Source organism: Astatotilapia calliptera, chromosome 6 (genome assembly GCF_964374335.1).
Source record: "Astatotilapia calliptera chromosome 6, fAstCal68.1, whole genome shotgun sequence".
In the NCBI taxonomy this organism is placed as follows: domain Eukaryota; kingdom Metazoa; phylum Chordata; class Actinopteri; order Cichliformes; family Cichlidae; genus Astatotilapia; species Astatotilapia calliptera.
In genome coordinates this window covers 9718359-9744153 of record NC_137427.1, presented here as the reverse complement: position 1 = coordinate 9744153, position 25795 = coordinate 9718359, and the positions used below count along the sequence as shown (strand labels likewise).

Genomic DNA, 25795 nt, shown 5'->3' with positions numbered 1-25795 from the left:
GTTGCAATAAGTGTAGCGCTAGGACCCTGCAGATAAGCAAGAGTGTCGACAGCCGTATGCTAGCAGATACTGACTGTATGCTAGCAGATACTGTTGTTACAAGAATTCATGAACTGCAATAGCAGCATAGGTTTTAAAACTTTAATAGAGGTAAGAACAGACGACAGCCACCAATCTAAACAACACAGTAACGTTGCTAATAATCCCTTTCAGATATCAGCTGACAGCCAAATCGTTGTTAATATCTTTGTGTGACAAATATTAAGCTACGTAGCGTTAGCTTCAGCTGGGAGGAATCTGGGCATTTTATTAGATTAACATTTAATGACCTAACCGCTAAAGTGCTTTTCGGATGTCTGCTGGACAACAGTGCATGCTACATGATGTGTTGCCGTTTGTTGTTTACTGCTTGATCCCACCAAGTTAGGTGGCAGTGGTTAGCAAGCTAATGTTAGCTGACAAGCTAGTACTTCAACGTCCAGTTGGCTTAATACTGATCAGTGTGAGCAAATGTCAATATGATATATGATACTCAGATAATCAATTGATGCAAGCCCATAAGATGTTGGCAATGCAAACTGATAATGCACGTTCATTTTAAACGTATTACTCGGTCTGATTATGGGAAAATAACTTCTTAAATAAAAACTGTATACTTACATTCATAACCTGTTCATTATAAAAAGGGTGTGGGACAAAGGCACGAAATCTTGAAAAACAGGTCAGACTATTATCTGTTTCTTATCTTTTCTTTTATTCAAACAATACAGAATATTAATAGCCTTGTTTTTATAATAATCAATTGACGATTGTGGCTCCACAAGCCAGTGCACTCCTAGGGCCAGTCCTAAGTTTGGTCACAGAGGACATCTGGCATAAAATCCTTTACCAAATCAAACATACAGATTTTGAAGGATGAGATTTCCATATTGGATTGGTCGGGGAGTCTGGGTTAACAAGAACTACCTCTGGTGCTGTTGACCAGCAGGGTACAGGTAAAAACTGTGTGCTGGAGAGGGGGGAAGGCATATTCAGTACAGCGAGAAAGAAGGAATGACAGGAGTGTGGAGATGAGGAATTTAAATGTTGGAACTATGACTGGTAAAGGGAGAGTGCTGGCTGGATACATTGTACAAAGGATGCTGATTATGGACCTACCAGGTGGGGAAAAAGGAAGAACACAGGGACAATTCGTGGATGTAGTGAAGGAGGACATGCAAAGAGTTGGTTTGACGAAGGAAAAAGCTAGGAATACAGAGAGATGGAAGCAGATAATCTGCTCTAAAGGGAGCAGCTGAAAAAAGAAGACAAATACGCATTAAATATATATGTCTTTTAACTGTGGTTATCTTCTCAGACTTAATCATGTCTCAGGTGGAGAAGAAGGCAGGGCTGCTGAGGAGGACGTCATCCTCTAAAAAGCCCTTGAAAGAGAAGGTGGTCCTCATGTATGATGAGATTTTTGCAGTGAGTATCATAGAAAGTCAAACAATGTCGATGTTGAGAGTTTTGAGAAATGCATTATGTTCAAGTGCTAACAATGTCATTTCTGCTTGATTTAGAAAGAAGACCCAGCAAAAAATAACCCTCGTTTCTGGGATGAGCTGTTTCTTATGAAGGTAAGGAGAAAGAAGTGTGCTGCATAACAGGAAATCTCTCACAGTGCACTCTGTGGTTATGTGAAGCTGCAGCAGTGATGTGATGCACATAGTTTAAAGAATGCATACTTTAGAAAAGAGGAAGTACTGATGCTCAAATCAAATACACTGCAACCAAATACTGCAGAGATAAGGACTTTTGAAGATTGCCAGGCAGTATAATTTGCATTTATTGTGATACTTCTCTACTATGAATGGTTAGGCTATTGCTTTTTTAACAGGAGAGTAGTCTGAGATTTTGAAGTGAATCTTTTATATGACTTATGCACCCTTAACGTTTAATTCTCCTTGCCTTTCACTCAACACTTTTATCTTTTTTACCCGCAGGTGAACCTAGAGTACCTGGAGTCAAAGTTGGAGAGTGTGGATGGGGAGGACGTCCAGCGCATTCAAGACAACATCAACTCTCTGTTTCACCACTGCGTTCAGGCTCTGGGAGAGGAGCACCAGATCAAAGTGGTCAATGCCCTGCAGGTAACTGTCACCTGGATTTTCAACTGCGTGCACATTGTGTATATAATCATCACATTAGGAGCAATCTAAGTATGTTGATCAGGCTGTTAGCTTCTTTTGACTGATAAATTATGTTAGCTTGACTCCATATTTTTATTTTATAATATCATTTCACAAAAATGTGGAAATGTGTGTTGTGGTTTTTAAAAAATAAAAAATATTTAGGTTAATGGCATTCTATAATGAGTGTGTTGATATGCATAGAGGTGTTATGATTGCAGTTTATAATAACTACAGTATTAAAGCTTAACCCTGTTAAATAATGAAACATACTAAAACTATTTTTCTCCTTGATGCAGTAACAGCGACAATATCATCCCATGACTGTTGTTGTCTCATGCAGGATTTATGGACCTGCATCAGTATTGCTTTTTAGGTCTTTTTCTATTCAGAGTGAAGTTTAAGTATGCAACCAATGCAGAAGTACCCACCTGCAGTGCCCTTCAAAAAACAACACAGTGTAGCCTGGTGGCACTGACATTATGTAGCAGTTGAATGCTGATTGGTTGAAAAGCTGGGTTAAACAGAAAAGGGAGCAATAGCAGAGTTCACCATAAACACCATCAAGCATGGAAAAAAAATCCAAAATCCAAACAGCACACTCAAAAAGCCCATAGATCTGTCACAACACAGCAGAGTCATTACCGTGTAGTATGACTTCTGTCTATCAAAACTCAAATATATAGTACATATTTACCTGATGTTCCACACCTTTGAGGCATCTCCCCTTGCTGTAAATCTTCGAAAATCTGCATAACATTTAGAAATTACCAATGCAAAATGATGTGGGGTGCTTTACAGACGTGCCGATTCATGAAACATGTGTTAAGCAGCCCATGTGTCCTCCTTTACTTCCAGACTCTCTGTGCACTTTTCCGAGGGGTCCACCAGAAGAACAAGTCGGCGTCCGGGTTTGATATTATCAACATGCTCATGGGGTTTGATAAGGCTGAGCAAAGGATGAAGGTATGTTAGACTCTAAACCAAAATAGAAAGAAATAGAAAATAGAAATAGAAATAGAAATGAAATTGAGTGAAGTCGATTAGTAAATAAAGATGTAAAGGGAAAGATGGGTTGAGTTGTTGCTTTTTTTTAACTCATTCATACACTTCCTTTTGTTTGTGTCTCCTGCAGGACCTGATGGAGAGACTGGACAGCCTTCTCTGTGGAGACAGCTCAGAGAGTCTCAAGAGCCTTTGCCTCAAACTGTTGCTGTGTTTGGTGACGGTGAGATGGAGCATGTATGATAATTATCATTTGATATGCTTGTTCTGCTGTTACACAAAATGTTACAGCTGTTGAAATATTGTGTTACAGGTAACAGACAATATTAGCCAGAACACTATACTAGAATATGTGATGATCAATAGCATCTTTGAAGCCATTCTTCAGGTAAATCATTTGAATAGAAAATATAATTCTGTGATTTTCAGTTATATTTTGAAATTGTCTCTCAGCTCTGGTCTATTCATCTTTGCTCTCTGTTTGTTTCCTGCTCAGATTCTGTCAGATGCATCCAGCAGAGGGCAGCATGGTTATGATGCTGTGGTGCTTCTGGCTCTCCTGGTGAACTATAGAAAATATGAGGTCTGTTTGATGTGCATATGCTGACTTTTGACTGTGCTAGCGTTTCTTCATATAAAGCTTTTTCTACAATAGTCATGAACTCCAGTATAAGACCCATGTGAGACTGAACCGGGTTGTGTATCCAAAAGCAAAGATCAACCTCTTGTTCTCCGACGAATCTCCTTCTGGAAACTGATATGTATCTTCTGCTGTAAAGTCTAAAAATGAGAAGATATGTTAAAGGCAATTATTAGTCTCTAAACACCGCAACAGTAGAGAATAATAGGTAAAAATAACTAAGAGGAAGAAAATAACTCGGGCGTTTTAAATCATGTTTCCAGAATATTAATGGTGCCACACTCTAATTAGTTAAGCCAATGTGGATGAGGGGTAAAACAGTGTCTTCATGCATCATCAGGGTGACTTTACCGGCTGACTGTTTCTATTTGTAGTCTTACTGGGATGCCATCTTGGGTGCATCGGGGACAAAAAGAATAATATTCCAGCATCCATTTTCTGCACTTGGTATAGAGTTTAAAAACATTATTTTTTGTACCAAAGCCCTTCTTGACGCCATATTTTCACCCTCTAGAAAGAAAAATAACCTTCAAAAAGGATGATGTATTTTTATTTGCATTTCTGAACATTGCATTGCTTAGCCTGACCAGTTAAATGTTGCAGGTTGTTAGTGTATATACTGGGTAGGAGGCTCTTGAGTTAGTAAGTTATAATAAATAAAGAATGGTCTTTCATGGTCTTTAATAATAAAGTATTTACTTTTCCTTTTCTGTTATAGTCTGTGAATCCATACATTGTAAAGCTCTCCATTGTGGATGATGAACCAACACTAGATGTAAGTATGCTGTCACTAGCTGTTGTAATTGCAGAATAATAAATAGCCAGCCTGATGTAGGTGGTCTTTACATCAGACAGATAATCAAAGCTTTCACTGACACCTTGAATGTTTTTCTTTTCCAGGGAATGGGTATGGTTGTCCACCAAGCTCTGACAGAATATAACAGGTGCGATTTAAAACTTCCATCTGTCAAAAAGGTGTTTTTAATGATGCAGTACATAGTGTGCTGAGAGTGTTGGTACCATCAGTTTAGTTTGATGTATCCTGCAAATGTTCTATTTCTATTCTCCTTAAAAGAAAACAGGCCTTCATAGCTTTAGTTATTTATATCTGACAGCTTTCTTTGGGAGTCTGTAATGTTTTTTGGATGAGGAAAGGTTCAGATATTAAAATGCTGTGTGTGAAGGAGGTCTTGTTTGTCTGCGTGCATGGACAGACACATCAAAATGATGGATGGTGGCTCAATGCACTTCATTGTTTTTGTGTATAAACTGATTGCCCGTAGATAATAAACTGCAGAGAGCAAAAGGAGGTGTTAGGTAAATGTGTGTTAGGTTAGGCATGGCTGTTTTTATTGCTCTCTTTTGTGGCTTACCTGCCTTTCATTAATTTGTCATTCACTCCTCTTTTTTTGTTCTTTCTACTTTCTGTCCATCTGGTCTTTTTCTCTTTTTAGGCAGTACAAAGACAAAGAGGAGGAGAACCAGGGTGGCTTCTTCTCTACCCTCACTAGTATGGTGGGCAGCATGTTTATAGCAGATGCTGATGAGAAGCTCTCCGTACAGTAAGTGCAAAGCTGTTTCACTTCCTACATCAGACAGATTCATTGTTCTTTATACTCAAGTTAAAAGTAACAGGACAGAATTAGAGTACGAATGAACAGGTTGGCTGAAATGCTATAAACAGAAGGAAGACACTCAGATATTAATAAGTTTAACCCAGTATTTACTGTTATATTTACAATGTGTTACATATAGTTTTTAATATCTTTAAGTCCATTTGTCAGAACCTCAGTTTCATTAATAAAAACAAGATTTATCTGGTAGAATTTTAGATATCTCGCCATGTTATTTCATCATTTAGATGCATGGACTTGCATGGAATTAAATCACTATTTTTGCCCATCAGTCCACATCCAGTAAGCCATAATAACACAGGAGTATTTGATTGTGGCCTTTGTCTAAACCACTTAGACAAAGGTACTATAATTTTGCTTTTGCTCCATTTGCATCCATTTTTCAGGTGATGAGTAGACCGAGTGCTCCTCTGAAATAGTGCTTGTGTCATCAGATTAGACGATTTGTTTCATTCATTCATTCATTCATTCATTCATTCATTTATTTGTTCATTTTCAGGCACAACAAATACCTATATTGAACATAAAATGCACAAAACAAAAAACAAAAATTGCCTGAAAAAGGAGTGGGACGAAGAAAACTTATTAAATCCCACCCCTATACTCACTCATCAACAAAAAAAACAATAAACTTCCCGCAGCTACGCCCATCATTGCATACAGATGTTTGCTCTTGCTTTGTTGCTCATTTTCAGTTCCATATTAGAACCTTGCAAGACTTAAAGTCTTTGTATTATACTGGACTTTAGTTTAGCATTTCAGTTAATGCTGTCTCTGAAATAAGTTCCATTCCAAGCCATCTTCGTTCTCATTGGATGCCCCTTGCAAACAGAACATTTTTACAACAGGTGGGTGGGGCTTCTGGGCTCGCAGACATAGATGTGTGCTTAAGATGTCCATAGTAGGTATACACGCTCTCTGTGACATCATACCGATCTAAAAGTAGAAAAACATTGTGAAACTGAGTGTTGAGATCAGTCTGATATATATAGTCAGCTGCTGTATAATTCTCTCAGTCACTTCAGTCTTGCTAGTTTACCACCAAGGCCTGATGCTTTGTCCTCCTTCAGGAGGTTCTCTGATCTCTCCGTTAGGGTTAGGGGTCGGGGTTTTTCTTACACCTTTTTTACTTTACTATTTAGTTTGAGTTTTGAGTTAATGCTGAACTGAAGGAAAAGTTTTGTTTCAGATTTCTTGCATCTCACAGGTTTTGGGCTGCTGTGCTTGTGGGTTTATAAATCATTTGTACGCTTCTTCTGGTCTATTCCTCACTACAGCTTTACAGCAGATGTTGTAGGAAGTTTATTGGACTTCTTGGCTTGGTATATAATCACTTTTTCACTGTGAGTTATTTAGTCTAGACTGACGGGGAAAAATATATAGCAGTAGACAATATAACTTTTATATGGTATGATGTTTTTGAAGAAAGTAGAAGATAAAAACTGTTGCATTGTTTAGTACAGACAGTTTGGCTCAGGCCAACTAACTTAATATGTTTAAAACTGCAGTCAAATACTTGTGTTCATAATCAGTATACTCACTGTTGTTTTACATGACTAATGTCCCAATTTCTATCAACATAAAAATGGACAATGCATTACGAGGGAATTTGGGAAATGATTTATTATTCTGTTCAAACATTGTGCAGTAGTTAATGACACAGAAAATTAAAAAAGTGACCTGCTGATGCGTGAAGCCGTTGTTAAGAAACTTTGAGCAGCAGAGTGCTTTTCCAGTTGTTCCTTGAGCTTGACTGGATCAAAGGCTGGAACGCTCAGTCCACTATTTTGTAAAATTTGGATATTTATCCAATAAAAAAAGTGTTCTCTCTAACTTAACTTTCATTTCAAGGACAAATGAGGCGATTCTGCTGGCACTCTATGAGGCTGTGCATCTCAACCGCAACTTCATCACTGTCTTGGCACAGGTAACATACAACACTTTTTTGTGTTCTTCTATGCTCACAGCTTTTGGATGTTAGAGGTCAAGTAAAAGTTATTCCACCCCTTAGTTTTTCTGTAATTTTGTGTGTTGATGCCTTTTGGCCTGCACTGTAACTCACAGAAAGTTGGTAAGAAACTACCTTGTCTTCATTTATGATTTAATTTAAAGAGATATTACAGGTGGTCCTCACGCTAAGCAAAGGTCCTCAGGTCCAAAAGTTCCTGAGGTTCTCAGACTGCAATGAGAATTCAGAAAACTTTGAGTTTTATGATTTAATCTTTAGCAAACCTTATCATTTACCTCCTCTCGAGGTTGAAATCTTTTTAATCTTAAATCTTCTGCTACACATGGTATCTGTGAGATGATTTGCCAATAACGACCGATGCGCAGACCAGTGGTTAAGAGTAGAAGCGGAAACAGGCATCACTTTTTATGTATAAGTGGGCACAGGAAAAACTGTTTTATCATGAGGAGACCTTTGAAAGAACCAGGCCCGGGGAAGGACAGCCATGTGTTGTGAGTGAAACAGAAGAGAGAAAAAAAAAGACTATAGAGAGAAAATACTAACTATGGGAGTTAATTACATGCATTTGTCATATATAAAGGCTTCGGAAGTGAAAAGATTGGAGTTGCTTGCAATTTAATGTGTTTTGCTCTTTTAGTATAAATGACTTGATAAGAGTAAAGCGTTTGAGCTAACGACCTAAATAAGGATAAGATGGCAGCCTCAGGACCAGCTCACAAATGTGTTGCTTTTTTGCAGTGTTGTGCTTATTTGCATATTTCAGGGTAAATGAAGAGATTAGGTGAATGATTAGTGCATCGTTCTGTAGATGTTTCACTCTCCTAAACGTAATCTGTCTCTACTACTCTTCTTGTTTTCTCACTGACTCAGCTTTTCTTTACATTATGAGACTCTAGGCAAGGTTAATCACTGTTAATGAGGTGTTTTTATGTGTGTCATGTCTTTCCACAGAGCCATCCCGAGATCGACATTGCCGCCACACCTACCACCACTACTCCAACCACCCCTACGACGCCACTTGGCACAACGCCGCCCTCCCTTGACAGTAAGCCGTACACTTAATATTTTGATTCAGACACGTGTAGACCCAGAAAAGCTTACATGATGTCAGGGGCATTAATCATTGGTTTCGGAGGGCAACTCTCACTGGCTTTATATCACTGTTTGGGAGCACATTTTAAAGTTTCTAGAAAGAATATTTGTTGACCGCAGTAGTCAGTCAACAGACCGTTTTAAAGGCGTTGTCTGGAGGTTGAAAATTGATTGAATAGACTCAGTTACAGGATTCGGTTTTTTAACCTAAAAAACTGTAACCTTGTCTTCTTTGATATAACAAAAAATGACCCTTCAAAGCACCTGAATAGGCCGAGAGCACTGCAAAGGTCTCTAAAGCTGTGGAGCGTTAATGGTCTCTGCTTCTTTGCGTCCATTTAATCGTAACTTTTAATATGCATTTTTAAACACTCCCTTTGAATCTGGCAGCTTTTGTTCACGTTTGCTTTTAAACACTCAAAAGCAAAGAGGCAGAAATAAAAAATACAGTTTGTGCTCTTTACCTGATAGAATTGAGTTCCTAATACACACTCGATTTATTACACCTTAATAAGTGAATTATTAATGCTACTTCAGCTGCTTACTAATCTCACTTTGAAAAGGAGTTCATAGCTCCCACTTCAGCTTTTGTGGATGGTGTATGTTGATGCTGGCACATTGAAAAGCAGCTCATTTGGCATACACATGTGCTGTAACTGTTAAAAGGTACATGTTTCTATCTCTGGATAACTTCAAACCCAAGAGCCATTTTCTATATAAAATATTAACCTCCAGCTTCAAATACAAATGAGAGTTTCACATGGAGTGTGCATCATGAAAAGTTGAGAGAGCGTCAGCCCTGAGGTCTTTTGTGTGGAACATACATGTGCCTTGTAATCACATGTCAGGAATATGCATTTCCTTCTACAGTCGAGCCTCACACGATAGATGGTGTGAAATCTTTTTGTTTTTTTTGGTGGTATGCCTGCTGTGTGCTGAGGAAGAAGGAAACACAGGAGGGTTTTGTGGGGTGGAGGGACATGACCAGCTCATCATTTAACCATGAGTCAAGCTGTATGTTTCAGAGAGCAGAGATTTTTAAATGGATGAAAATGCTTGTCTAGACTGCACAGTTAAATACAGTAGCTACAGTAATGGCAAAAACACATTACTTTTTGTGCGTGAATGAACACTCCGTTTACCCAAACAAGTTAGCTGCTGTTTTATCCCAAAAGGCTGAGTCTGTTCATCTGGACGTAGCAATTTCAGTGGGAGAAACGTTTTGTCACTCATCCAAGTGATTTCTTCAGTCTCAGCTGACTGCAGGATTCCCCAACCATATAAACAGTACATTTGCACAATGACTGAAACCAACCCACTGAATGAACAGTTGGGCTGTGAGGTCAAACAGCTACGTCCAGATGAACAGAATCAACCTTTTGGGATTAACTTACCTGGATGATTGAGCATGCATCAAGACGGCTGTTGTTTCAGTGTCATGCTGTTGTTAATGGTGGCTTTAAGATGGGCTCAGGTTTCATGGAGAGTCATAATTTAAAGACTGGGACTAACTTCAAAATTTCTTTTTTGCAACTCTTTTGTTTTCTGGATTCAGAGTAAATCTGAAAACAAGGAAATTAGTTTGAGTGTGTGTGTGTGTTTTTTTTTTTTTTTACCCTAGTGATGATGTTTATCTGTACTGTCATTTCTACATTTGCATTATAGTGATGAGCAACCCAGAACTGCCTCTGGATCCCAACCTGCAGACCAGCAACCTTCTCATCACCTTCCTCAAGTATGCTTCCATTGTAATGCAGGATACAAAAGGTAACAAAAAGATTTAAATCCTCTTTCTCTTGGTCTCTGCTACTCTACCTTCTTATAATCATTCATTCTGGTAATTTTAATTTCATCTTTGTCCTAAAGTGCCCCCCCAAATTATTAAACTGTTATAGCTGTCATCATGTTGTGGGTTGTTTATGTTTAGTCCTTTTATCTGTTATTGTTTTCAAAGATGAGCACCGACTCAACAGCGCCAGACTGTGCCTGATTATTCTCACCTGCATAGCCGAGGTATGAGAACCTACCGTCCTGCAACAAATGCCACCGACCACATTCTCCATCAACCTGACCATCTTTGTTTTTAATCCTTCCCTGTACGATAGGACCAGTATGCTGATGCCTTTCTTCATGATGACAATATGAACTTCAGAGTCAGTCTCCATCGAATGGTGAGTTCATGGCCGTGTGAGTGACACTCAGTGAGGATAGAGGTAATTACAAGGTGCGATCCGAAAGTCCAGCCTGTTTCTGTTATGCGTGATTAGCGTACATCATGGTCATTTCCATGAACAGGTGTGAGAAGTAACATTCCTGAGTCAGGATTTTGTGTGACAGTGCACGGTCAACACTGGGATCTGCGTTAGACAGGTGTGGACATTTGTCATTTGTATGGTCTCTGTGAATAGCCCAGTGTTAATGTAATAAACCTGCACTGTCAGTGGAAGATGTTTCACTCTAAGGGGACACATCAGGTCAGGATGGTGACCCAGGCCGTGATCATCACTCTTTTGATTGTTCCCGGGGGTTGAAAACTGAATTCATTCCCTAGGATCAGACTTTTTACTGCATGTTCTATTATAACATCTTGCAGCACAGATGAATCTAAATGTTACACAGTGGCACAGTGAATTGTACGCTTTAAAAATGTGCGCTGGTTCGTTTCCCCCTACTAAGATATTTTTAACTCCCTACTTGTCTTCCCTCGCCTGATATTACTCCATCTGATTGCTTCCTCTTGTGCATCAAAGATAGTTAGATAGAAAGAATGGAGCATTTCAAGTGTGGACACTGGGTGTGGTATATGGTGTCTGCAGTTGGTTGGAGGTATCAACTGTTTTAGTTTTGTCAACTGAAACATATAATCAGCTCTTGAGTGAATCTCGTTCTGTAGTTAAACTCAGACTCCATCATTTTGGACTTCAGCTGGCGGCTGTAGACCTTGTTCTTCTCTGCAGCCTCTGTGAGCTCAGAATAGCAGTGCATGGAAAAATTGCCCACTGCTACAGATTCTGGTTAGTGTGGCCCTCTTGCTCACTGATCTCCAGACCAGAAGGAGGACTGCTGACAGTTCAAAACAGTAGAATTGGAGTACCTCCCACAAATCCTCTTTGTGAAAACAGCTAAATGAAATTGACATATAGCACAAAAGCAACCTGGCCAGTGAGATATCTGGCAAAACATGAGATAGGCAGTGACTGAACTCCGACACTAAGATGGAAGGAATAGAGTTGCAAATAAAGTTACTCTCTTAAAAGTTGTACTTTGAAGGATTACATACCCGTGCAGATGCTGTCAGTTTCTGACTGTGACTGTTATTTAGTGTCTGCTGATTATCTGTTCTGTGTCACTTAACAATAAATAACATACAGCTGTAAAAACTGTTTCCAAAACTGCAAAGTAGGCTTGTCTTGTACAGTTGTAATTATTAAAATTACAGAGTATCTGTGCATATTAACATATTTTTCTATTTCTATATTTTTCAGCCTATGAGGCACAGGAAAAAAGCAGTGGACAAGAACATCCCGTCACGGCCGCTGGTGTGCGCTGTTCTAGGTAAGAAGAGTGTTTTAACACTTGTTTACTATGGATTCAAATCAGCAATGATATCTGTTAGCTGTAAGGCCTAACTTCTGAGTTTTAAACCTCATTATTATGCAATCAAAGGTCATGCATTTTAACAGTTATCTTTTGTGCAGATCTGATGGTGGAGTTTATTGTTACTCACATGATGAAGGATTTCCCCATGGATTTATACCTGTGAGAACACATTAAATTACACATATATCATTATGACTCATCCATCATCAAATCGATTCAATCAGAGTTTCTTGTCTTATTTCCTGTGCAGGCGCTGTGTGCAGATCATCCACAAACTCCTTTGTTACCAAAAGAAATGTAGAATCAGATTACACTACACCTGGAGAGAGCTTTGGTCAGGTAATGATACCTCATCTTCTCGCTTATGTACTGTTTGTCAGAAAAAAAGCCCCATTCAGATAGGATTTATTTCTCAGGGTGAAATAAGGTGAATTTAATGAAATGCCTGCTGTTTTTTTATATATCACAGGTTATCTCATAATTTAAATCCCAGTGTCCTTGTATTTTAGAGTCAATCTCAGCTTTTCCATTTTCATCCCAGTTTTTGTGAATTAGTGAGCTGATAATACCATTTAGCTCAAAGCACAGTCCCTCAAAGCTCTGAAGAACAATTTCCAATTTATGACCTTTTCACAGAAATAAGTAGATACGTTTTAGATAGTAGATAAGTACACCCTTACTGCTTTTAGAGTTTAGAAGGTAAGTAGCACCCAGGTGCTGCTAATCAAATGCACTTGATTGTTGATCATTTGCAAGCATGACCACCTCTATAACAGCAGAAGTTTGAGGTATTTGCTTGCATGGCGCATTCAGGTGTGTTAACACAATACCGCAGTCTTTCCACGAATGAACGTTCAAGTAGATTTAACCCAAGATCATCTGAGACTCTACACGCCTCAGCATGTAGCATGTTAATGTTCATGACAGTGCAGCTGGAAAAAACTGTGCAAATATGGATTATTCAGAGGGATTGCCAGGAGAAATGGTGACGTGGCGTCTGTTGGATCTGAACAAAGATTTTAAGACTTCTGGAACAATGTTCTTTGGAGAGAACAGATTAAAGTGGGGATGTTTGGTCGTAATTCGCAACACCACAGCATGTCAGCACAAATACCTCATACCAACTGTCAGCATGGTGGTGGAGGGATGATGATATTGGTTTGTTTTGCAGGGACAGGACCTGGGCACCTTGCGGTTGTTGAGTAACCATAAACTCCTTTGTATAAAACAGTATTCATACTCTAGAGTCAAATGTAGGGACTTCTGCCCAACAGTTAAACATTTTGGTTCATGAAACGGGACAATGATCTCAAGCAAGGAGCAAATCTACAACAGAATGGCTTAAAAAAGAAGAGTCAAGGCAGTGCAGTTGCAGTGACTCATTCAAAGTCCAGACTTCAACACAACTGAAATACTGTGGTGGGAGCTTAAGAGAACTGTGCATAAACAAATGCCCACAAACCTCACTGAACCAAACCAAGTTTGCAAAGAAGAGTGGGCCAAAATTGCTCCACAGTGATTTGAGAGATGGATAAAGTCAAACTGAAAATGAATTTGAAGTTAAATTTGAAGTTATTGCAGCTTAAGGTGGGTTTACAAGCTATTGAATCATTGGGTGTATTTACTTAGAGTCCTGTGAAAAGTTCTTTTTCACATGACTGTTGATGTATATACCAGAAAATAAGTAAATGCTCAACAGGTTACTTTTAACCTAGGTTTAAATGACCTGAGAGACAACATATGACTAATTTAAAATGTTTGATTTGCTAAATATATATCACCTCACGAGCTGAGCAAATAGTTCCTGCTTTTGCAAAACAAACACAATTTTCTTCTAAAGTGTTGTTTTGTAAATGTACTGCATCACTGAAACCAGATAATGAGTCTCTAAAGAAAGCACAATCCATCCTCGTGGCCTTGTTTTCAGCCTGGTCAACAAACAATAGGATAACATTTCAGCTTGTAATGGCCTCATCGCGCTGTGTCTCATTAGAATACAGATTCCTCTAATCAGACCAATAATCAGCTTAATTCCCTGAATAACCCCGACTCTCTTTTCCTGGTGGAGATAATAGCGTACCATGAAATGACACTGGAGAGAAAAATGAATTCGATTGTTTGTCTTCTTTTAGCATGTTGCTGTGCCAACTCGTGTTGGAGCTTTTTTTGTGCGTGCACATTTTGGTTCTTCTCGTGGGATTGTTTGCCTCAATAAAAGCCCGTGAAGAGGCTAGATTTGGTGTTGAAAGACCCCCCCTCCTGTGATTCCATTATCTACCTTAATAAAGCTGCACACTAAGGAAAGCAGTCTGCTGCCATATGCCTGTGCTGCTAGACGATTAGCAACACTCCTCTGTATTTCATTAATGCAAGCATGTCTCCCTCTGCATTAGCTCTCATCAACCTGCTGAAGTTCCTGCTGTCAAATGAGACCACACTGCTGGCCAAGCACAACATCTTTCATCTGGCCTTGCTGGTGAGAATCATACACTGTTAAAAAAAAAACACATGGAGGCACAGGACCAGACCACAAACCACAGTGAGGATTGGTTTAATAGAGATGCTGTATGTGTGAGAGTTAGTAAGAAGACAGATTCTAGTAGTGGCGCTTCAACCACGAATCTAAACAAATTTTATGTTTGTCCAAGGAGATTAAAAGCACCAAACGGATGTGGTGTAAATGTAATTTTCCTTTATAAATCCTCTTTTTGGTTTATTTTTCTCTTGTTGGGTACTTTCTATAAATGTAATGCTCAGCTAATCCTAGTGTGTGTCACTTTATCCAGGTAGTAAACCTGTTCAACATGTTCATAACTTACGGCGACACATTCCTGCCCACCTCCAACAGCTACGACGAGCTGTACTACGAAATTGTACGAATGCATCAGGTCTTCGACAACCTCTACTGCATGGGTATGTAACCTCATGCTTGAGTTTTTAATTTATTTCTTTTAAAGCATTCCTGAACTATTTAATACGCACAGCCATCTTTATACAGCCTTAATCCTAAAAAGGATTTTTGTGTATTTCTGTCATTCTGCTTTCCAGTTTTGAGAGTTTCAACTAACACAGGCCAGTGGAAGGAGGCAGCCAGTAAAGTCACACATGCCCTTGTCAATGTTCGGTAATCACACAGCCACACACCCGCACTCACACTCTTTACTCTGATTTCTGTATCCTAAGAAGGAGAAATGAGTCATACTGGATTGAAGGGAGCTGAAAGTGAGCGAAGTCTTCAGAGCCGTAATTTGGGTTCTCTACCATCTGACTTTTTTTAGTCCACTAGGCCCCTCTATTTTATAAATTTTTAAGCTTTTATCTCCTTCACCCCAACCTCACACAGATATTGTACTTGGTCTCTTCCTCAAATCTTTTCCCTGTAATCTCCCTTTCCTCCTCCATCTTCTCTGGGGAGATGATCCTCTGAGGTCACCCTGGCTCGAAGGCCCCAGAGGGCAGCCGTATGAACAGGATAGTCCTAGAGGATTTAGCAAATGCAGTGGGCTCCTGATAGAACAGCATCCCTGTGTAAAAAGGCAATCAGAAGAGCTGAAGTGAAGGCTGGGAGTATAACAGGAGTAAATGTTGAAAGAATGGATGAATAAATACACGAAGACAGAATTCTAAAGATTCACAGAAGATGGTCTTATAATGAACTTAAATGAAAGGACCAAACCCATTTTACTCAGTTTGTTTTTTCCACTATAGGCTGGCTTCCCATACATAAATGACAGCAGAATTACCACTGCCGAGAATCCTCTGCATGTTTGTCACTATAATCTGTTTGATATATGACGCAGCCAAAGCCAGTACAAAATAAGCCATTCAATCTCTCAGCTGTGCTTAGTGCATCAACTCATACTTGAGCTTTAAAGCAGTTTATTTCTCGGAAATAAATGCTAATGATGGAGAAGATTGCCTCTGAATTTAGATTTGATTCCCTGGTGTATCCAAACAATATAAAGGAGACAGTGACATGTATCAGTGACTTTTCTGTTAACAGACACGTTTTGTCAAAAAATACAAATTTCAGATATTTAAACCTTTAATATAATTTAATTATCAATTATTATTTGAACCTAAATAAGATGTTGTTCCACATATCATAGCCAAATGTATTTGGACATCCTTGCTTTCAGCAGATTTCAGACAACTTGTCAAGGATATCAGGTTTGATCCTTGTAGCCTATATGCCGATTATATCTATTGAACTGGGGCCAAGAGGCACAGCTGTTCTTCCTCTGCTATGTATTTCCATTCTGAGCTGCCCTTGATAAAATCTGGAGGATGCATCACACAAACATGCTTTTCTTGACATAACTCAGATAGACTGTGGCAGGAGTTACCTCTTAAATCATCCAAAACATTTTGTTTTCTCCCATCTTTGAACCTCTTTTGCATTGGTCATTTTTAATCTGGGACAACATCGGACGGGTTGCAGTGTGGCCAGTGTCATAGTACATTTAGACTGGCACTGTTTCTTTGTTTTGGGTCACGACTCTGTTTCAACTTTTTGTACTATTAGTTTAGAAAGATTCTTCCACATTAAACCATCTAATTTATTTTTCCCCATGTCCCAGACAGTGGAACAAGTGTGGAATATTTGTTTGATTGTAGCTCATAATTGCTGCCTGCTGTGCTAGTCCTGCCTCTTTAGTCCTTCAGCTCTGGATCTCCACCTGGCACTCAAGCTCACAGCTGCTGTAGCAGGTGGAGAACTGGTTTATGTGGCGCTACACAGAACTCGCCAAGGCTTCAGACAAGGGCTAAGATCAGCAGCTGCAGTGCATGATGATGAAGTTGGAGTTAATCTGCAGGATAAGAAACTTGCTATAGAGCAGCTCAGTTATGTACTGTAACAAAGTATTAGGTGGATAAAACAGTTAGAGACAGAAGTTGAATTATTAAGTCATTCAACAAACATACACATACATGCGCATGGATATCCCCTTTATCTCCCATTTCTTATTTAAAAAGTTTTTTGCGTTTTTCTTCCAGGGCCATAATCAACCACTTCAACCCCAAGATTGAGTCATACGCTGCAGTGAACCACATATCTCAGCTGTCAGAAGAGCAGGTAAACACTTTGCCTGACTAAAAGTTGCATGTGAATAAAAATGAACTTCCATATCGTCTCGGGGCCATTTGGGCTGAACTCCAGTGACATGTCACTCTTGTTCTTTCAGAAGAAAATCTTCTGAATTTCTCAGTAAACAATGAACTAGGCTGAAGTGTTTGAGGAAAAGCTCACTGAGTTTTGTTTTGGGGGGAAAAAAGCCTATTCATCAAGACGTAGTTACAGCAGTGTGGCAGAAATGAATGACTCAAACATTGGTTATGGTGATGAGACGCACAGAAAAGCAGTTGTTATCACACACATCGCTGAGCTTCAGACTCATCATGGCAGATTCAGGGAAACATTACACTGAAAGGCAGGCTTGAGTTATTCTCATTTGAGATTTTATTGTACATAAAATACAGCAAATGTTGCCATTTCTCTGGTGTCTGCAGCTGCTCTTGTAGAAATAATGACAATTTTTCCACATAGTTTGCAAACACAAACAGAGTGTGGATCGAGTCATTAAGCAGAAGCGCTGGGCGACTTTTGAAACAGTAATTTTTGGAAATACGTGAGCCGGGACTGGAAGGAGGCTGAACTGATATGAGCTCTATAAGTTCCATTTAAGACTCGTGTGAAGTCTTTCGCGATGGAAAACAGCAGGAAAAAAACTTTGGTTTTTTTTGTACTTGATAAGAATTGATGGATTTGGTCATTATTCTCTCCAATTACCTCTCTGCTTTTATCTACTAGATTTATTCACAACAAAGAGGAAAGCCAGAAGGTAACTCAGGTGTCAATGAGCTGCGGCTGGTTTTATGTTATTTTTCACCTTTGGTATTAACAGCCTTTTCGTTAGATGCAAGGGTTGAACAGCAAAGATTGGGTTGAAGCTGCGGTTGCCTAGGGCTGTTCGATATAACGAGATAAAAACTATCGTTTCATTTTACGCTATCGTTTGTTTCGTGGTGTCGCAAAATAAACTGTTTACGGTAATATTTTTTCATCGTTTTGATGGTCACTGTAGTGGCTATATTAATTTCTTAAAGTTCTCTCTTTCTTTTATATTTAATATAACCACACTACAGACGGACAAGCACCTGTTTTTATGCTTTGTCGTTAGCAACAACGACGGTAACACCATCGCGTGTCCTCTTGTTTATGTTCCACATAAACCTTTCAAAATAAAGCTCAAGATCCTGTTGAGACTTTTCAAAATAAACTGAATCACGTGAAAGAGCAGATTATTTACGGATTAGAAGTAAAAAGGAGCCGCCAGGTGCTAAAAAATAAACCTTAGACTCAAGCGTTAGAACAGGCTTTTCCCCGCAGCACGCCGTGTAATAAATACTCACAAAGAAAACGGCGGCCGTTACAACTTATGTCTAAAAATGTGTAGTTTCATGCATCGGTTAAAACACTCGACTCCAGCTACATGACGCGCAGCTGGAAACACTTCCCGCAAGTCGAGCTGGCCGAGATTCACAGAATTTACAGAAAATGTTACATTTTTGTGATTTATATCGTTATCGGACGATAGAATTCTTATATCGGGATATGAGATTTTGGTCATATCACACAGCCCTACGGTTGCCTTTCTTAAAGTCCATAAAATAGGCATTTCAGATCAGTGATTCTCAGCTGACCATAGGTGTGGATGTGATTGTGTTTGGTTGTCTGTCTGTATTTGTTAGCTCTGTAGTGGACTGTCGACCTGAAAAGTCAGTTGATTGTTTTTAAGAGCTGACAATTTCCAGCTGTCCACTACGGTTAAATTGATACAGATAGAGGAAAGCTGGAAATGTTTAAAAATGATTTTCTTTAGAGTAACGCTGGAAAAAAACCCTTTTACTTGTCTTCTCCTAATTTTAGGCTTTAACTGCTTTTGTACACATGTGGCTGGCTTGGCTTAAGCACAACACATCACGTCTCAGCTGTCCAAAACACGTTTCTGCGTTGTAAATGAATGAACTGCAGAGCAGTGTGAACACATGAACACGCGCTGACAGTGAGAGGCTGAAGATGCCAAGACCTGTCCAAACCTTCTGACTCAGCTTTGTCATAACGACATTGTGCAGACCTCTGCAGGATACTGTTTAAAACATTATAAAAGGCCATTAATATAATTTTATGTGTTTTTATGTTTTAAGATTAATGCCCATTGTGCTTTCTCTGCACAAAGTAATTACAATTTGTAACTCAAATCTGGAGGAAAGAACATGGTCACTATTGGGATTAATATTTCGGTTAGTGTGTTTATGCCGGCTGAATAATTACTCTGGTTGTAAATTACAAGATCAGCCACAGCCAGGGCAGCATTTCAGTAGCTGTATGCAGCCGGTGACTCACATATATGCAGCAGAACAGAGATAAAGAAAGCAGGAACACATGACATCTATAGAGTCAGCTCTTTACTTTTCTCTTGTCTGCTTCTGTCCCTTGCTCTTTGTTTTTCAGTGAACTGAAAGAAACTTTGAATTTTGATCCCTCAGTCTTTTGGCATACTGTCCTAAACACACATACACACACACCAACACACACAAACCCCCTGCTCTCCAGCCCTCTGGAGCGACTTCACTCTCTACAGTGACACCAGAAGACGGATGGCCTCCAGAGACACGCAGCATTGAAACAAGCTGCTGTACGCTCTGTTCCTCACACAAAGTACGAAACTGGACTACAATACTAGAGTTAAAACACATTAAAAACCTGCTTTTTAGTCCATGCATCAAGATAAAGACAGTGACAACTGCGTGCACACAATCGTATCTGCTTAGACACTGAAACAGTTGCACAAGCAACAACCCCTTCTAACAACCTCATACACTTTCCTTTAATTCCCCCTTTTTCCTTTACTTTATATCAACATTTTTGCTTCTGAACAGTTTGTTATATCTTTTGGTTTTTTTCTTCTTTACTTTTTCTTTTTGCATTAGTTTGGTTGACTATTCAAACCTACCACCGCTTTTTCATACAGAGAGGAGGGAGATGGAGAGGGAGGGAGCGAGAGAGAGATATGGGTATGAATTTTTCATCAGTGTACCACCAGAGGTTGAAGTAAAAACAACAGCACTTTTTATTCACAAGCAGAGTCGTAGATTTATTAGAGAACACTCTTCAGGTCTCAGCCTTTAATAAGTCTAAAAATGTTGATTCAGCTGGATAGTAAATAAGCTGCCATGGCTAAAAGAGAATTATGTTATGTATAAATGAAATAAGACCTAAATGTAAGTTAACATATGGGTGTTTAATGTATGAGTGTTCATGTTTGTGGAGCCTTTCTGAGAAGCATGACAAAGTGCAGCTCATGTTCTTTGCTGTGAATTTTTCATGCCGTGTGGAGTCTTTCTGGAGCATTAATAAAAAAAAAATGAAAAAGGTCTGCTTAGTGGCTATTTCACAGCTGAAAGGTGTGGAGAATCTCTGTATAATTACCTCTGATTTTAGCCAGTCTTCTTATCTCAGCTGGACATTAGCTGAGGCAACTCTTTCCTCTGCATACGTAACCACAGTTTATACACACTAGTGACGATTCTGCATTATTCGTAGCCTGAAACTTTCATTGTGAAAATGCTTTTAATCCGTGAGTCTTAACAGTCCGCTCAACAACAAAGTAATTAAGCAGCTGCAGTTGAATAAGCCTGTTAGAGTCCCAACTGAAGGCGCGGACAGCACTGAGAAAGTGGGACAGAAGAAATAAAACTTAAATTAAGTGAAATCCGTCAATAAAACCTCATTTTTCTAAATGACACGTGAAACGGTTCATTACAGTGAGGCACATTATCGCTGGAAAAAGTCGGAGAGGAACCAAATGTTACGTTGCAACTCTGAAACACTACTTGATCCCTCATAAATAAAAGTGTGGGAATAAAGTATTTAACACTAATTAATTTTTGACTGCTCTGTAACCATTCCCAGTGTTCGCTGTACAATGCAAAAACCAGTTGAGAGAATCACATGAGACTTAATTTCATTTTGTGTTTGTCTGATCTTTTTGTAAGGTGTTGGAGGTGGTACGGTCCAACTATGACACACTGACCCTCAAACTGCAGGATGGCCTGGACCAGTTTGAGAGATACTCTGAGCAGCCCAAAGAGGCTGCTTTCTTCAAGGAGCTGGTAAGAGAGAGGGAGGGTGGTTTGTTTTGAGTGTTCAGGGTTTTATACACTCCATTTGAACTCTTTCTCAAGTGCATCCAGTCTAATGTTTGACTCAAGCAGCGTTTCACTCAGAATGATCAAAAATCTGTCTCTCAGGAGTGTTAGAAACATTTTCTCAGATTTTACTGTGTTTTTTTTTAAGGAAGACCATTACTTGCCAGCTTGTTTCATTATAAAATTAATGGAGAAAGTACAAGACACGAGGCAGAAGTAGCAGAAAAGGTGCACATTGACACAACAGCTAGAAGGTAGAGGGTGATTGCTCAGCGCACTATTAGTGAGGTTTTAATTTCTGTTTTTTAGACAAGAGGCAATTATAAAGTTTCAGGACTCCCATCAAAAAATTAAGCATCTTGCCTGATGTAAACAGGGCCAATCTCCTCTTCAAGGTATCTTCTTGCGTACCTTTTGACCACTTCCAGTACAGTTATTATATTGCTCTGTGAATGCCTCATTCTGTGCTCTTGCAAGCCTCTGCGACACACACACTGGATCTAATTTCATTTTGGGGAAATACCAAAAGGAGACTAAGCGATCTGCGTGCACTGAATGTCGTCCCTCAGATTCCTCAGGATGTTGCAGTATAATTTAACATTGTTAGTGCTACCTTGCTGATCAGATTCACGGTGCACAGCTTGTGCATGCTAAAGGGAAAACAAACATACTACAGCTCCTGCTTCACCTCGCCCAGTGCACCGCTTCTGGGATTGGAAACTGTGAAGCCTTCAGAGGACTGCAGTTCTGATAATCCTCCATGTTAGACTTGGGTGGAAAGAAAAGTTTATGCCTGTTTTGTGCAGCAGTTGAGGTCTGTGTGAAAATATCTGGCAAATGCAGGTGGTCAGAACACACCTTCCATGGAGTGGTACCAAAATCCTCCCAATTATTGAAGATAGTTAGTGGGGTTAGGTTAATTGGTGAATCTAAATTGCACAGTACATAAGTGTGTTAGACTGGTGTAGCCTGCCTCTCACCCTATCGTAGCTGGGATAGGCTCCAACCTCACGCAGCCCTGAATTGGATAAGTGGAAGAAAATGAATGGATGATGTATTTATTGTCAGTGCCATAAATTAATTTGTCGCTGTCGTTAACGTGTTGAAACCTCAGCAGGAAATCACAGAGGCATAGCTGATGAAGAGAGGTTGTTGTGAGTGGAGTGAGATGTTTTACACAAACATAAAGCCTTGTAATAAATGTGCGTGTCCCCAGGTGCGCTCCATCAGCCTGAATGTGAGGAAGAACGTCTCCCTGAACACGCTGAGTCAGGACGTCCTGCTCAAAGAGTTCTCCACCATCTCCTGAGAAACACCCACACTCCCTTCAACACGGATGTGTAAATATAGTTTAACACATGCAACAGAAACGATAACAATCCTGGATGGTTCTTTCCATAAATCATTTCTCATCTTCAGTGTCCTGTGAACTGGATCGGGGGATCCTGCAGAGACACTTAAAGGCTGGATGCACCTTAAGGACAGGCCTGAAAACTCTCCAGACTTTGCTCCTTGTGCTTGTTCATGTTCGTGCTGATTTGAAGAAGTGCCCATATTGCACTGGTCCCTCACGTGCAATCAGCAGTATTGGCTGGACTGTTAACTGACACTTAAAAGTTTTGATTATGGTAGTAAAACAAAGTATTTCAGTCCTCTGGTGTCTAATCACATTTTCTGAATCATCTGTTTAGCAGTTTGTCCTTCACGACATTAGTGATGGTGATGCTGAGCCGTTTTGAGTTTGGTGAATCTTACTGTACTCTTGAATTAGAGCATTAGCCTTTTCTTTTCCGATCAGTGCTCGTTGCGCGAGTATTAAATTCATTCTCTACATGTTCAAGATTGAATTTGAGTATTTTTATGTACTTACTTGCTGAGGGGATAGAGCAAGCTGAGGATGCTTTGAAGTGACGGAAAGCTTTTTATTTTTGTTTTTGATGAGAGCCAATACTAACACTCACTACTGTTACTCACGTCTCCATTATTTTAACAAATGACCTGAATGTGTTTGACGTGAGCTGTTATCATTTAGAAGAAAAACTGTTTATTAATGAAACAAAATGAGCTGTAATGTCATCATGGCTGTTGTGTCTCTGGCACACACAAGGTCTTTAGTGAGAATAGTCTCATGCGTATGCGCTCTTGAACTCACTTTTCTTCTTTCAGAACAGTTGAACTTATATTTTTGAAAGTTGATCTGAATTATGCAATTTCTTTACCTGAAAGGTCTTCTTTCTTTCCTTCACCTCTAACCTCTGTTGGTATATTTATGTTTCTTTTTTAAATAAAGATTGGTTTCCTACTATATCAGTGATTCCTCTTGACTGTTTTCACACATCGTTGAGGATCTGTGACGTTGGTCGCATTGCCGAAGTGCTAACTGATGAAAGAAACATTGAATTGTAGGGGACAGAATTCATGTCACCTGCAAGAAATATGAAATGTGAATGATTAAAAAAAAAGAAACCAGGAAAAATTAATGGTTCTTTCAGAGTATTTGATATATTTACTGCACTCTGCTGGGACAAACTAGCAGTGTATGAATTTATGTAGAAGGTATGACATCATCTTTATACACACATTTTTCAAAATAAAAAATAATAATAAAAATCCCCGTAAATCCAGCTTAGAGGATGAAATGAAATGAAATGAGAACAGCAGCTGCAATAAATATATCAGACTGAATGCAACGATCCTGATGTATGATTGTAGTTGCAACATGATAATCAGTCAGAGAGATGCAATGTGATTCTGGGTCTCACATGTACCAGGCCTGTTATTCTAAACTGTGGGAACAAGTCTGTGAAAATGAGACACACACCTGATTATATAATGAGAATGTAAAATGTGTTTTGTTGCAACAGCAGAGATGTGGAAGTAGTTCATTAAAAACAAAAAATCAATAGTCTGCTGCTGAATAAACGTATTATCAGGTCATAGTTGGTGAGAAAGTGGAAACTTTCCTGCTCCAGTCTCGCTGTTCCGCCTTTTACCCTTCTTGCCCCTTCATGTTGTGAAACTAATTAGCCAGTATCTCTGATAAACTTTGTCCTCCAGCTACTTCCTAATGATGTCTGCACCCTGAGGCTCGCACAAACAACACCAGCTAAGTCTTTTTTTTCTCAAAGTAACCTAAATCTTTGGATGGAGAAAAAAAAATGCAAGCAGAGGTCAGAGAGGAGGATGGTAGAAATTGTGATAAAGGGAATAAACTGACGCTGAGAAGGTGCAGGAAATAATCTGGATGCACAGTGAGGGCAGAAGTCTGACTTTATTGAAGGGATATTTGGCAGCTGGCTTGCAGAAGTCCAGACGAATCAATAAAGGTAGTGCTTGACTTGCTTTCTTAAAACTTCTCTCCCCTGCTGCTGGAAGTTAGTTTCACACCAGGCAAGAAACAGACATGATCCTTCTGTCAGGAGATTCCTGATTGTTTTCCTTTTTCCTTCATCATCATCCAACTCATAGCATAAGAAGTCTGTGAATACATCTTGAGGGCTTGTATTACTTATTATTGTGTTTGACTGCTTCTGGTAGCTCAGATGACGCCATTGTGGGAAAGGGGTTCCTATCAACTGTGTTAATTAATCACAAATTTATTTAGGCACACGGACTGTGTGCCTTTTTTCTGCAGGACTCCTTTAAAACAAAAGATGTAATCAATCTGATACCAAGCTAACGCCGAGTTAATACGCAGCCTCTGGCTCTGCTGTTTGGTTTGACTTGTATGGCATTAAAGCTGCTTGCTGGTTGTCTTTGCTCCTAAATCAGATGTGACTTGTTTACTGAATTCACACACAGTGCACACAAAAGTTCAGTGTACACAGCATACATAACACATAGGCAAATTATAGCTACTCTGGACCATCTTAATGCAGCCCACAAAGTCCCTAGTGGAATTACTTACAGTGACTCTGCACTTCTGTTCGATCTTAATTACAATGCAGTGTGTTTCATCAGTGACTTGTGCAGCGGTGCACATCAGAGAACTAGTAAGCTGTAGTGATATTGTCCTCATAACCTGCAATCAGGTTTTAGGTAAACTCTGTGGCATTAGCATGCTGTATCTGAGTAATGATGGCACTGTGGAAACAGGAAATGTTGCTCGCCCCTGTTATTCATGTTGAGCATTTTCAGGTTTGTTTGTGTTTAGGGCCGGTTAGAATAGAAAGGAAAGTGACTGTTGCCTCAAAACGCATAAATATTGCATCACATTTGGGCCTAAAATTGAAAACTATTGAGTTGATTTGTATGAGTGGAAGTTAAAATAGAAAGAAGCACTTACCATTAATAATTAACACCAAGCAGTTAAAGAGTCACAGCTACCTTTGAGGAGACGATGGTGACCCCAGCACCCCACTGTTGTTGTGCAACTAGCAGAGATTTGGCAGGTGATTTTATTTTGTATGATCACCTGATTGATGATTGCTGTGATATTTAAAAATATCAGTGAAGGTATGATGAAAGTGTA

General features: G+C 39.4%; 1 protein-coding gene across 2 annotated transcripts; it reads left to right on the top strand.

Moving 5' to 3' along the window:
* Window positions 1–9: 9 nt before the first annotated feature.
* On the top strand, window positions 10–23631 carry armh3 (armadillo like helical domain containing 3). Of its 2 annotated transcripts, XM_026170117.2 has the most exons (26): window positions 10–150; window positions 1358–1467; window positions 1563–1619; window positions 1986–2132; window positions 3030–3137; window positions 3307–3399; window positions 3490–3564; window positions 3673–3759; window positions 4535–4591; window positions 4717–4760; window positions 5271–5378; window positions 7302–7377; window positions 8371–8464; window positions 10177–10278; window positions 10466–10524; window positions 10617–10682; window positions 11997–12066; window positions 12210–12270; window positions 12362–12450; window positions 14505–14587; window positions 14898–15024; window positions 15160–15235; window positions 17110–17188; window positions 21172–21288; window positions 22541–22664; window positions 22744–22940. In XM_026170117.2, the coding sequence occupies exons 2-25, from the start codon at window positions 1366–1368 to the stop codon at window positions 22631–22633; spliced, it is 2070 nt and encodes a 689-aa protein (XP_026025902.1). In that variant the 5' UTR covers window positions 10–150; window positions 1358–1365; the 3' UTR covers window positions 22634–22664; window positions 22744–22940. The 2 variants fall into 2 exon arrangements, with proteins under 2 accessions (XP_026025902.1, XP_026025901.1); XM_026170116.2 differs by having other exon boundaries at window positions 22541–23631.
* The last annotated feature ends 2164 nt before the right edge of the window (window positions 23632–25795 follow it).

Excerpts from the sequence above, each read along its gene's own strand:
- armh3 (XM_026170116.2), top strand. The coding sequence starts at position 1,366 with ATGTCTCAGGTGGAGAAGAAGGCAGGGCTGCTGAGGAGGACGTCATCC. Across the intron at positions 7,378-8,370 it reads TCATCACTGTCTTGGCACAG|AGCCATCCCGAGATCGACAT; the intron begins GTAACATACAAC and ends GTCTTTCCACAG. Across the intron at positions 12,067-12,209 it reads GCTGGTGTGCGCTGTTCTAG|ATCTGATGGTGGAGTTTATT; the intron begins GTAAGAAGAGTG and ends TCTTTTGTGCAG.